The 11,396-nt window shown below is 55.7% G+C and overlaps 1 protein-coding gene across 1 annotated transcript in view; it reads left to right on the forward strand.

The window, feature by feature from the left end:
• Window positions 1-11,396, forward strand: part of SYNGAP1 (synaptic Ras GTPase activating protein 1) — a 31,809-nt gene that overhangs the window by 8,497 nt on the left and 11,916 nt on the right. Inside the window, exons 4-11 of the mRNA XM_040473111.1 lie at window positions 3,977-4,068; window positions 4,540-4,661; window positions 6,478-6,631; window positions 6,848-6,946; window positions 8,479-9,105; window positions 9,248-9,392; window positions 9,620-9,764; window positions 11,264-11,396. Of these exons, the coding sequence (XP_040329045.1) occupies window positions 3,977-4,068; window positions 4,540-4,661; window positions 6,478-6,631; window positions 6,848-6,946; window positions 8,479-9,105; window positions 9,248-9,392; window positions 9,620-9,764; window positions 11,264-11,396 (1,517 nt within the window). The remainder of the gene's footprint in view (window positions 1-3,976; window positions 4,069-4,539; window positions 4,662-6,477; window positions 6,632-6,847; window positions 6,947-8,478; window positions 9,106-9,247; window positions 9,393-9,619; window positions 9,765-11,263) is intronic.

Genomic DNA, 11,396 nt, shown 5'->3' on the forward strand with positions numbered 1-11,396 from the left:
CCCCCCCCAGGGGGCGGTGCGAGGTAAGGGCGGGGCCGGGCGGACGAGGAGCGCGCGTGGGGGCGGGGGCGCGCGTGTGCGTGGGCGCGGGAGGGGGTGGGGAAGCCGCGGCGGCGGCGGCGGCGGCGGCAGCTGCTCCCTCCGCATGTTCTCGCTGCATCTTCCGAGTGGGGGGAGTTATGGTAACTGGAGGGGGGCAGCGGAGGTGGGGGGTCGGGGACCGGCCTCGGGGGGGCCAGGGTCGCGAGCACGCGGGGGAGGCCGGTGCGGGGTGATCTCGGAGCCCCTTGGTGGACACGGCAGCCCGCGTGTCCGTGTATGTGTTCGTGTCCATGCTCGTGTCCCCTGTGTGTCGATGCCATGTGTACCCGGGGCCCAGTTCCTCATGCACACATGTGCAGCTGGCCGTGTGCAAGCTTGTCCTGTCTCATCGTGCCTCTGTCTGGTTCCTGCCTAGGAGACTGCTGGGCCGGCCACTGGTCATACTGGTACATGTCACCTCCGACCCTGAACACGCATGTCTCTCTCTGGCTGGGGCTCACCTCCAGTCAGTCTCCTGTGTGTAGGGATGTGTGGCTGCATGAGCAGGATTTTCCCTGTCCCTGGTGGCAGGTGTGTGTCTTTGCATGTGTTCCATCATTGGCCTGGGTATCTGTGTCAATCCCAGCACGGGTGTCCAGGGTGTGTCTGGATGTGGGTGGTGTGCAAGTGGGGGAAGGGAGTGAGTGTGTGTGAGTGGGCTTCTTGGCATCCTACTATGTACGAAACACCTTTGAGCTAGGCAGGTGTGAGCCCCTGGTGTGTCTAGGAGTGGGGATTGAAAAGCTGAAAAAGAAAGGAGTGGGGAGAAAGTGGAAAAGTGGGGAGAAGGGAGGTGAAGAATGAGAGAGGCTTGGCTAAGAGGGAAAGAATGGCTGGAGAAAGGGAATGTGGGAGATCTTGGAGCCAGATTGAGGAGAAAAGAGGATAAGAAAGCTTAAGATGGGGAACTGGATGGAGGGAGAAGGGGTCTGGGAGCTGGGGAGGAGGGGCAGGAGGAGGAAAGAGGCCTTTTGGTAAAGCTATCTCTTGAGAGAAGAAAGGGGCAAGATGAGAGAGAGGACACTGGTTCATGTAGGTTGTATAGGATCAGGCTTGGTTGGATGAGAGATGGCCACTCAGGCATAGAGGCTGGCTCACAGTGAGGCCTGTCACTGCAGGTGCTGTCATTAGAGCTTCCTGTCCCCTGCTCAGTTTTGCCCCCCATTTCGCTGCTCTGTCCAGCTCTGTTCCTCATCCTGCTCTGGCAACCTTTCTCCTTGGCTCCCCTCAAGAGTTGCCAGCTGGGTAGGACAAGGAAGAAAGGCCAAAGGGAAGGTTAGGGATGTGGGACATTGGGAGGGCAGGGAGAGATTCTGTGGGTGATGGCAAGATTAGAGAGATTGGAGAGGCGGGAGTCCAAGCCCTCGCTGTGTATGTGTGAGAGTGCAATTGTGTGTGTACACAGGGTGTGTACATGTGTGGGTGTGTGCACAATGCCTGTGTTACGGGTGTGTGTAGGTGGCTGTTATGTGTGTGCATGCGTGTATACATCGTGCAGGGATGGGACCTGGAGACCCAGGATCGCAGTGTACACTTACCAGGTTTGCTCTGTGTGTGTACACGGGTATGTGCTGTGTTTCCTGTACATGTCATTGCATGCAGCATTAATAGCAGAATGTCCTGTGTTTCTGTCACTTTGTTTCATTTTTCTTTGTGGTTTTCTTTCTTGCGGTAGTGAAAGTCTTTGTAAGCGTATGCGTACGTGGTTTACCCGTACCTGTGACTTATGTGTGAGTTCATAGATCTCAGCTCCTGATAATATGCATGAGGTGATATTACTTCCAAGAACCAAGAGAACCAATTAGCAAATTTGTTCTCTGCCTGTCAATTCTTTAGTTCCAAAGCAAAATTTTAGTGGATTTCAAGTTAGTCTTTGTGCCTTATTAAAGGAGCCTGCATATGAAAGTAGTGGCTGAGTTTGGTTCCTTGGAATGGAAGTGAGGCAGCCATACCTGAGAAATGCAGAGACTAGGAAAAAGATACCCTTGGATGCATTGTTGAGTGTGCCCTCAGAAGGATAAATAATGCGTTTGCTCCTTGTTTTTGTTTATTGTGAGAGCAATCACTGATGCCTGTGTTGGAGTCAGGGAAGGGCTGGGGGAGAAGAAGGGGTTGTCCTGAGACAGAGTGGATGTGGTCATACTTCCCATGTGAATGAAGGATGTTTTTGCTTTTGGGGTACCAGGATACCTTGCTGTGGTTGGGATCATGGTATACTCAAGCATGTATCTTAGAGGTTAAACTGACTTCCGTGTGTGTGTGTGTGTGTGTGTGTGTGTGTGTGTGTGTGTGTGAGGGTTAAATGTCTAATTCTGTAATGTGCTGCCCACATGATTCCCAAGGGACTGGGGCCACAGGTCCACACCAGCAGCTCTCATGTGGGTGTCTGGGTCCAAATGTGTACTCCCCTGTTGCAGTGTTCACATATGTCTAAGCATGTATCCCGTGGGGTATGTGGGTCCCAAGGTCTCAGAACGTGGATCTGTGGCACCCCTGTGCTCACAGTTGTGTGTATGTCTCATAAGCACCTAGATCCCTATTTTTTGTATTGTGGTTATATACACGTACCCACACAGCTCAGTGTATGTTTCTGTCCTCTACACACATGTTCCCAAGGGTCTGACAAGGGTTCCTGTGTCATGGTGTCCGCATTTTTGTGGGCAGACTTTCTAACACCTGGGCTTTGGAGGCAAAGGGAAACTGAAGACTGATTCTAGGGTAGATTGCTGGTGATTTGCAATTCTGGAAGCAGACAGTGAAATGTAGCTGTGGCCCTCCCTTGTTCTGGAACCTAGAGGGTTAACAGGCAGCTCTTCCGGTTCCCCCCCCCCCCCCCAGCCTGTAGCTTCTTGTTGCCGTGGAGATGATAGCCCCGCCCCTGATGCAGCACCTGCCCCCCCATTGGCTGCAGTGGTGACTGTGGGGCTGAGGGGGGGAGCCCAGGCCTGGGCAGCCATTCTGGAGCTGGAGCCGGAGCTTGGCATCCCCCCACTTTCATTCTCCTCTAGCCCCTTGGCCCCTCTAAATTCCCTGGCAGCAGAGCCCCAGCTTCCTTCCTCTGAGCTGCCACCCCTCTAGACTCGTGGCAGTCCGAGCTTCATCCGCATTCTCTTCCCCTCCTCCTCTTCTCCCTACCCTCACTTGGGAGTCCCCTGAACCTCCACTGCTCATCCTCCCCACTCCCTGCCCACTCCCCTGCATTCTTCTCTTTTCCTCTTCCCCACCCCCCTTCCCTCCTGAGTCCCTGCCACTGCAGTGCACGTGGAACCTGCCCTTCTCCCCTCCCCCTCCCCCTCCCATCTGCCCCTTCCTTGAATTTTCTGTCCCCAGGCTTCTTCCCCTGCCACTCCTCACAGGTCGCTTCTAAGACTTCCCCCTCCAGACCAGGGAGGGGGTCATGGGAGGCAGCCCTGGCTGTCCAGACAGACAGGGGTTCCAGGAGAGGGGGGCAGGTGGAAGATGTGCCCAGCTGAGGGGAGAGGAAAGCCTGCCTTATGGGCAATGACCTTTAACCCAACTGCCCCCCCCCAGCTAGCCCCTTCCTGGGGGGGTGGGCACCAAGGACCTAGCTTCTGTGGATCTTTGGTGTCCTTTTACCACTGGGGTTTTACTGACCCTCTCAGCCATGTCCTTCTGCTGACTGCCAGTCCCAGTCATGGGCCTAAGGCCTCCCACCCCATCCCCCTCGGGGGGCTCCGGCTCGGGTTCTTTACCCCCTCCTTCCCGCCGTCAGCCTCTCAGCCGCCGCTGCTCTTCCTGCTGCTTTCCGGGGGGTAGGTGAGGCTGGAGCTGAGGGGCAGAGGGAGGTGGGCAAATGGGCTGGGGCCAGAGTTGGAAACCTGGGCTAACAGCAACCCCTCCCCAACTTCCCTTCTGGCTCTTTATCCCCCTCCAGAATACCACTTGGGTCGCTCGAGGAGGAAGAGCGTCCCAGGGGGGAAGCAGTACAGCATGGAGGCCGCCCCCGCTGCGCCCTTCCGGCCCTCGGTGAGTGAAGGCACCAGCCAGATGTGGCTCAGCTGGGTCCCCTCCTCTCTAGCCCCAGCTGGAGCCCCAGGATTCTGAGAAAGGGGGCAGGAGGGAGAGAGAGAGAGAAAGCGCGCGCACACTCACTCTTGCGCGCGCCTCTCCCCACCTCTTTGGTTTCCCCCTCCTTGGCTCTGTCCCCCTGCTTCTCAGACCAGCCCTCCCACCTTCTCCAAGCTGGTGTGTTTGTGTGTGTGTGTGTGTGTGTGTGTGTGTGTGTGTGTGTGTGTGTGTGTATGCTTGCACCCGTTGGGAGCAAGGGAAGAAAAATTGGTAGCAGGGCTCCTATCTCCATTTCCTCATCTCTAGAGACTTCCCTTTTACCGCCCCCCCCATCCCACTTTCATCCAGGGACTCTACCAGCTGAGGGGTGAGTAGGTAGAACTGACCCTGCCCCAATCCACCCCTCTCCCCATTTCCCCCCCACCCCAGCAAGGCTTCCTGAGCCGGAGGCTAAAAAGCTCCATCAAACGCACGAAGTCACAACCCAAACTTGACCGGACCAGCAGCTTCCGCCAGATCCTGCCTCGCTTCCGAAGTGCTGACCATGACCGGTACAGGGGCTGGAGTGGGCGGGATGAGCTGGATGCAGCATAGGGGACTCTTGGGTGAGATTGGAGGGAAGGAGGCTATCTAGGTGCAGAGAATGAAGGCCGTGGATTGGTGAATTGGTTGAGAGATGTTATGGGACAAGGGACAGAATGGAGAAGAGGAAGCAGGAGAGAGGCACGGTGCAGGGAGAGGACAAGCTGAGAGGCAGGAAGAGAATGAAGGTGAGGCCAAGGAGGGACTCTCCTGGTCACCAGAAGGATGGGCTCCATCCCCGGATCGAAGGAGCTGTACGGGACAGAGGAGGAGTAATGGAGCCTGGGAGCCTGGGAAACACTGAAGGAATCCAGGGAAGGGGTGGTGGGTTGGTAGGAGAGGGAGCAGTGTGATCTAGGAGAAGGGTGTGAGGGAATGGCAGCAGTTGGAGTGGGGCTGGGGCTGGCAGATACTGATGGATGAGGGAAGGGCAGCAGAAAGCCTGACAGAAAGGGGAGGCTTACACAGGTATGCAGGTTGACAGAACTGGGAGGGGAAGCTGTAGGGTTAATCATGGAATGAAGTATGAGGCAGAAATCCCTCTGAGAAGTCCAGGGGGCACTGTCTCTGAGACTGGGGTTGCAGGAGATCTGATATTTGCTTCTGTTGTCTGCCTCTTGGGGTCCCTCTTTGGGTTTCCCCCTCACCCAGTCTCTCCCCAGGGAGAACCCTGTCCTCCCTTTCCCCCCATGTCTGGCCGCCCCCAGGATTGGGCAGGTAGAGAGGTTGGGATAGGTGAGTCACACCTTCCCCTACCCCCCTCCTATGTCACCAGAGCTGGATTTGGGCCTGGCGGGGGGGTGGGGGGGTGGGGGGGGGGGGGTGGGGGCAGGGTATCCCGGGCCGCGGGGGCGGGGGGCCGGGGGAGCGTCGCGCTGACGGCAAAGGAGCCCAAGATGACGGGGCTGCTATAAATAGCCTCATGGAGGCTCCCACACCCGAGCTCTCCCTCCCGCTTTCCCGCTGCTCTCCACTCTTCCTCCCCTAGCCATCTCCCAGCCGTTCACTATCCCATCCCTCTGTGTTGTGTGCCACGTCCTCCATTCCCTCGGTCCCCTTTACCTTCTGCTCTCTGGTGTGGTCCCTGCTTGTCCCCCACCTCTGTTCCCACGCCCGTCTTCCCAGCTGCTCCTCATCTTCTTCCATCATCGGTCTTTCCGCACGTGGCTTGGCCTCCCCCTTCTCCCTCCTGCCCTACCTCCTCCTCTTCCCCAGGCCCCATTTTCAATCTCTTCCTTCTCACTTCTCTGCCCACAGCTTTCTCCTATTGCTTGTGATTTCCCCTCCCTCCTTCCTCTGATTCTGCTAAAACTTGTCCTCTGCTTTCATTCATTCATTCATTCTTTGAATCATTACATGTTTTTTAGGTACTAGCTGTGTGCCAGGCCCAAATAAACATTTTCTTTGTATTTCTGGTTCTTTACTCCTACTTTTCCCCCTGATATTGAGGCTCTGATTTGGGGGGTGGGGGTGGGTCACCTAAAAGTGCCCCACACCCACCTGTTCTCTTTGTTTTTGTTTTTGTTTTCCTTTCTGCCATGGTCCATTTCTGGGTTGAGGTATTTCCAGGTGTCCCCAGTCCTCACAACCCCTTAGGTGTGAATTGCGGGCTAGGAGTTTCTTAAAGGGTCCTGGCTTCTCTCATTTTCCTCATGTCTTTCTGTCTGTGTCTGTGTGGGAAGGGGGCTCAGGGGACTCTTTCCCCAGGTCCCTACCCTAGAGCTAGCCCCTGGGTGTGTAAGAAGAGTGGGGCCCTGACCCTGTCATCGGACCCTTCCCTGCCAGGGCCCGGCTGATGCAGAGCTTCAAGGAGTCACACTCGCACGAGTCTTTGCTGAGCCCTAGCAGTGCGGCCGAGGCCTTGGAGCTCAACTTGGATGAAGATTCCATTATCAAGCCAGTGCACAGCTCCATCCTGGGCCAGGAGTTCTGTTTTGAGGTACTGGGTCTCACGGACTGAGGAGGGCAGGAGTGATGGAGGGTGAGGGCACGGAGGCCTGACGAAGGTGGCACAGGTGGGGATGGTGAGGAAACAGAAACCTCTGGGGTTGAAAGAAAGGAGGGCAGGCCAGGGAGGAAGACACAGTGATGGAGTCTCCAGTCTTAGGAGTCACCTCCCCTCTGGAGCCCCATCTCAACCCCCATCCCTCTCTAGGTAACAACGTCTTCAGGGACAAAATGTTTTGCCTGTCGTTCTGCCGCCGAGAGGGACAAATGGATCGAGAACCTACAACGGGCAGTAAAACCCAACAAGGTATCGGGAGTAAAGGAGACCCAGACAGCATGGGCAAGGCAAAGGTCAAGCCACGGGGGAAGCCGGGGGCCTAGGGGGCAAGATGAGCTCTAAAGGAAAGGGAGGCTTGGAGAGGAGGGGATCTGGGTGAGCAGGAGGTGACCCCCACTTGTTTCTCAGTCCCCCCATGTCTTTTTACCATTCCTCCTACCTTGTGATGTTTCTTTGCCATAGAAGTCACAGACTTCCAAAGCCGATTTGTCTTCCCTGGGGGCAGCAACGCCCCACCAACACCCTGGCAGTGGTCGCCTAGCCCCTGCCTGCAGCGTTCCTGCACAGCTACAGTTGTCAGCTAGCCAAGTCTCTAGACCTCAGTTTCCTCTCCATAGAGCTGGTGGGAATGGGGTTTAGATGGGGATTCGATGACCTCTAAAGTCCCCTCTGGCTCAGAAATTCTACAGTCTATGTTCTTCCCAAGGCTTCTCTTTCCCAGGAGACATGCTCCCAGTTCCCTCAGCTATTCTCGAATCCCAGTTTCCAGTGAGCCCACAGTCCTGGTGACCCTCCTCCAGGGGGCCCTTGTTTTTCATTGTCCTTAATTAGACCCTACTTGCTGGATACAGTCTAACGCGTGCAGAGTCCGAACGCCATGCTTTCTTCTTACTGTGACTGTGACATCTCCCGGGCTTCACTATGACCTTGTGGTCCATTGTATCCTCAAGGCCCTTTCATGCTACATGTAGCCTCCCCCATCCTGTATTTATGCAGCTCACTTTTTCTGTTTTTGCAATCAACTTCTGATTGTCTTTGGAGGACTCCCCAGTTCTTCCCTTCAAATTCCACCTTATTTTTGGTTTATTATTCTAGCTTTTGAAAATTTTCCCAATGCTGATTCTGTTGTCTGGTGTATGAGCTACCATCTGCATTCGTTTTCTAGGGCTGCCGTAACTAATTACCACCAATTAGGTCACTTAAAACAAAAGAAGTTCATTCCTTAACAGTTTGGGAGACTAAAAGTCTAAAATCAAGGTGTTGGCAGAACTTTGTTTCCTCTGAAGCTCTAAGGGAGAATCTTTCCCTGCCTCTTTGGTTTTCTTTTTTTCTTTCTTGCCTTTTAGCTCCTGGGGTTGCCAACAATCTTTGGCATTCCTTGACTTACAGCCGCACCTGTCCAATTTCTGCCTCCGTGTGTTTCTGGTCTCTAAATCTCTCTCCATACAGATATGAGGCATTGGATTTAGAGCCCGCTCTAATCTAGCATGAACACATCTTAATATGAGTGTACCTCATATTAAGGTGGACCCTTTTAAGGGACCCATATTAAGGTGGACCCATATTAAGTGGACCCTTTTCCCAGTTAAGGTCACGTTTATAGGTTTCAAGTGGACATGAATTTTGGAAGCAGGATACTAGTCAACCCAGTACACGTACTCTCAGCCTTCCGATTGCTATCTCAGAGACTGTCTGTCACTTTCTCACTGTCTCTCCCCTTTTGGTGTCTCTGTCTCTCTCTCCCTTCCCCTTTATCCGCCATGCCCACCCCACCCCACCAGGACAACAGCCGACGGGTGGACAATGTGTTGAAGCTGTGGATCATAGAGGCTCGGGAGCTACCCCCCAAGAAGCGGTACTACTGCGAGCTCTGCCTGGATGATATGCTGTATGCCCGCACCACCTCCAAGCCCCGGTCGGCCTCAGGGGACACCGTCTTCTGGGGCGAGCACTTTGAGTTTAACAACCTACCGGCTGTCCGCGCCCTGCGGCTACATCTGTACCGTGACTCAGACAAAAAGCGCAAGAAGGACAAGGCGGGCTACGTTGGCCTGGTGACTGTGCCCGTGGCCACCCTAGCTGGGCGCCACTTCACAGAGCAGTGGTACCCCGTGACCCTGCCGACAGGCAGTGGGGGCTCCGGGGGCATGGGGGGTTCAGGAGGGGGCGGGGGCTCAGGGAGCGGCTCAGGGGGCAAGGGCAAAGGAGGCTGCCCAGCTGTGCGGCTGAAAGCACGCTACCAGACGATGAGTATCCTGCCCATGGAGCTGTATAAGGAGTTTGCAGAGTACGTCACCAACCACTACCGGATGCTGTGTGCCGTATTGGAGCCCGCCCTGAATGTCAAGGGCAAGGAGGAGGTTGCCAGTGCACTGGTTCACATTCTGCAGAGTACGGGCAAGGCCAAGGTGAGTGTTGTGCCCCCAGGAATAGGTAACCTGGGAGTAGGCACTCGCTTGGGAGAGGGGGATAGTAAGGATAGGGCACTAATGTCTTCAGAATGAGCTCGGGTTGTACGGAGGCTGACCCTTGGATTTTCCCGGGCCTCAGGACTTCCTTTCAGACATGGCCATGTCCGAGGTAGACCGGTTCATGGAACGGGAGCACCTCATATTCCGCGAGAACACGCTCGCCACTAAAGCCATAGAAGAGTACATGAGACTGATTGGTCAGAAATACCTCAAGGATGCCATCGGTACGACCTAGTCTCAGGTCTTCTTCCCAAACCTGCCACACGTGCCTCGCAACCCTAAACCTGGCTACCCCAGGCCCCAAGTCACCCTTCCTCAGCTTGAATGCTTCCAAGCCTCGAGTCCCCGGACTCCAGCCTCCAACCATGGGATTCCGAGATTCCCCAACCCAGGCAGCCCCCATCCCTGCCCTTGGCAAGTATGACCACCCTCTGTTGTGCCCCCACCCCAGGGGAATTCATCCGTGCTCTGTATGAGTCGGAGGAGAACTGCGAGGTGGACCCTATCAAGTGCACGGCGTCCAGCCTGGCAGAGCACCAGGCCAACCTGCGGATGTGCTGTGAGTTGGCCCTGTGCAAGGTGGTCAACTCCCACTGGTGAGACTGGGAACGCTGGGTGGGGGCCGGGGCTGGGGTCGTGTGTTCATCTGTTCATCCATCTGTCCATCCGCAAAGAGGACTGAATACTGGTTATGGGCGAAGCGGCGTGCTTGGGGCTGTAAGGCAGGCAGACAGAAGATTGAGGCCTGGCCCCTGCCCTTAGAGGGACAGGTTAGATACACAGAAAGCTACGGAACAGTTGTACTGTGTGTTAAGTGCCAAGGAAGGTTCCCTCCCCCCAGGCAACATAAGGCCAGAGAAAGTGGAGGTTTGATTGAGATAAGCTGGGAAGGCTTCGTGAAGGAGGTACCCCCCCCCCCCCGCCCGGGGCTGGGCTTTGAAGACTGGGTTAGGTTCTGATGTGTGGATTTGATGGGCAAAGAAGACATTCTGGGAGAATGCCATGGGAGGGGCACATGCATGAAGGTGAGGGCCCGGGAGCTTTCGGAGGCCAGCAGTTAGGCCAGGTTTAATGGAGCACATGGCTCCTAATGGAGAGTGGAAGGAGAAGAGGTCTGGACATGGGAGTTGGAGTTAGAATCTGGAAGTCCTCAGCTGCCAGGCTAAGAGTTTGAGTTCATTGGTAGGTCACGGATGCCATTAGTGGTGCTAGTGCCAAGAAGTATCATGATTGAGAAGATTAATCCTTAAGTGGCGTGGGGTGCAGGGAGTGAGTGGGGTAGGGAGAACGGAGTCCAGGCTAGTTGGAGGTGATTGTCAGTGGATCGGGACGGTGGCAGGAAAGGGAGAGAGGGGCCGCTGTGAAGGACTCACTGAGGAAAGGATCAGCCGGAGCCTTCAGCTGATTACAAAGAAGGGAGCTTGTCTGTGGGGAGTCAAGGATGACTCAAGAGGCCACGGGGCTGGTGTTTGAGACCTGTGGTCTCATTGACAGAACTGGGGAAGTCAGGAGGAGGAGCCAGTTGGAGGTGTGGGGGCGATGGTGAGCTCTGCTTTACACTACACAAGTTGGGGGGGGGGGTTAAGGTGTCAGTGGGACACTGAAGTGGGACGGGGAGGTGGGGAGTGAGCTGAGCCATTGTGGGCAATGGGGGTCACGCAGGGGCACCTCCATCCCCATTTCCCTGGAATCCAGAAGAGTTGGGGGGTCCGAGCTCCCTGTACCTCAAGTGACCCTCCATCTCTCTCCCATCTCTGTCTCTCCCTGGTGTCTGTTTTTCTTCTACTCCTCTCCTCGTCTCTCTCATACGCCCTCCGTCTCTCTCCCGCATGTCTCTCTCCCCTCACCTTCTCTCCCCCTCCATTTCTCTTTCCCTGATCTGTCTGTTCCCTCTGCCATAGCCCTCTTCTTCCAGCAGCCTCCCGTCTTCCTCCTGCAGCCCCTCCCTCCCTGTCTCTCCCCCACTCTGTTTCCACACCCTCACCTCCTACCACCCCCCTCAGCATGTTCCCTGGAAGCTGAGGGTCTCTGGGGCTCAGTCCCGGTCTCTCTCTTTCTTTCTCTTTCTCTCTGTCTCCCCACCCCTTCCCCTCAGCGTGTTCCCGAGGGAGCTGAAGGAGGTGTTTGCATCTTGGCGGCTGCGCTGCGCAGAGCGGGGCCGGGAGGACATCGCTGACAGGCTGATCAGCGCCTCGCTCTTCTTGCGCTTCCTCTGCCCAGCCATTATG

This window comes from Herpailurus yagouaroundi, unplaced genomic scaffold (assembly GCF_014898765.1).
Source record: "Herpailurus yagouaroundi ecotype Mexico unplaced genomic scaffold, PumYag 139, whole genome shotgun sequence".
Classification (NCBI taxonomy): Eukaryota; Metazoa; Chordata; class Mammalia; order Carnivora; family Felidae; genus Herpailurus; species Herpailurus yagouaroundi.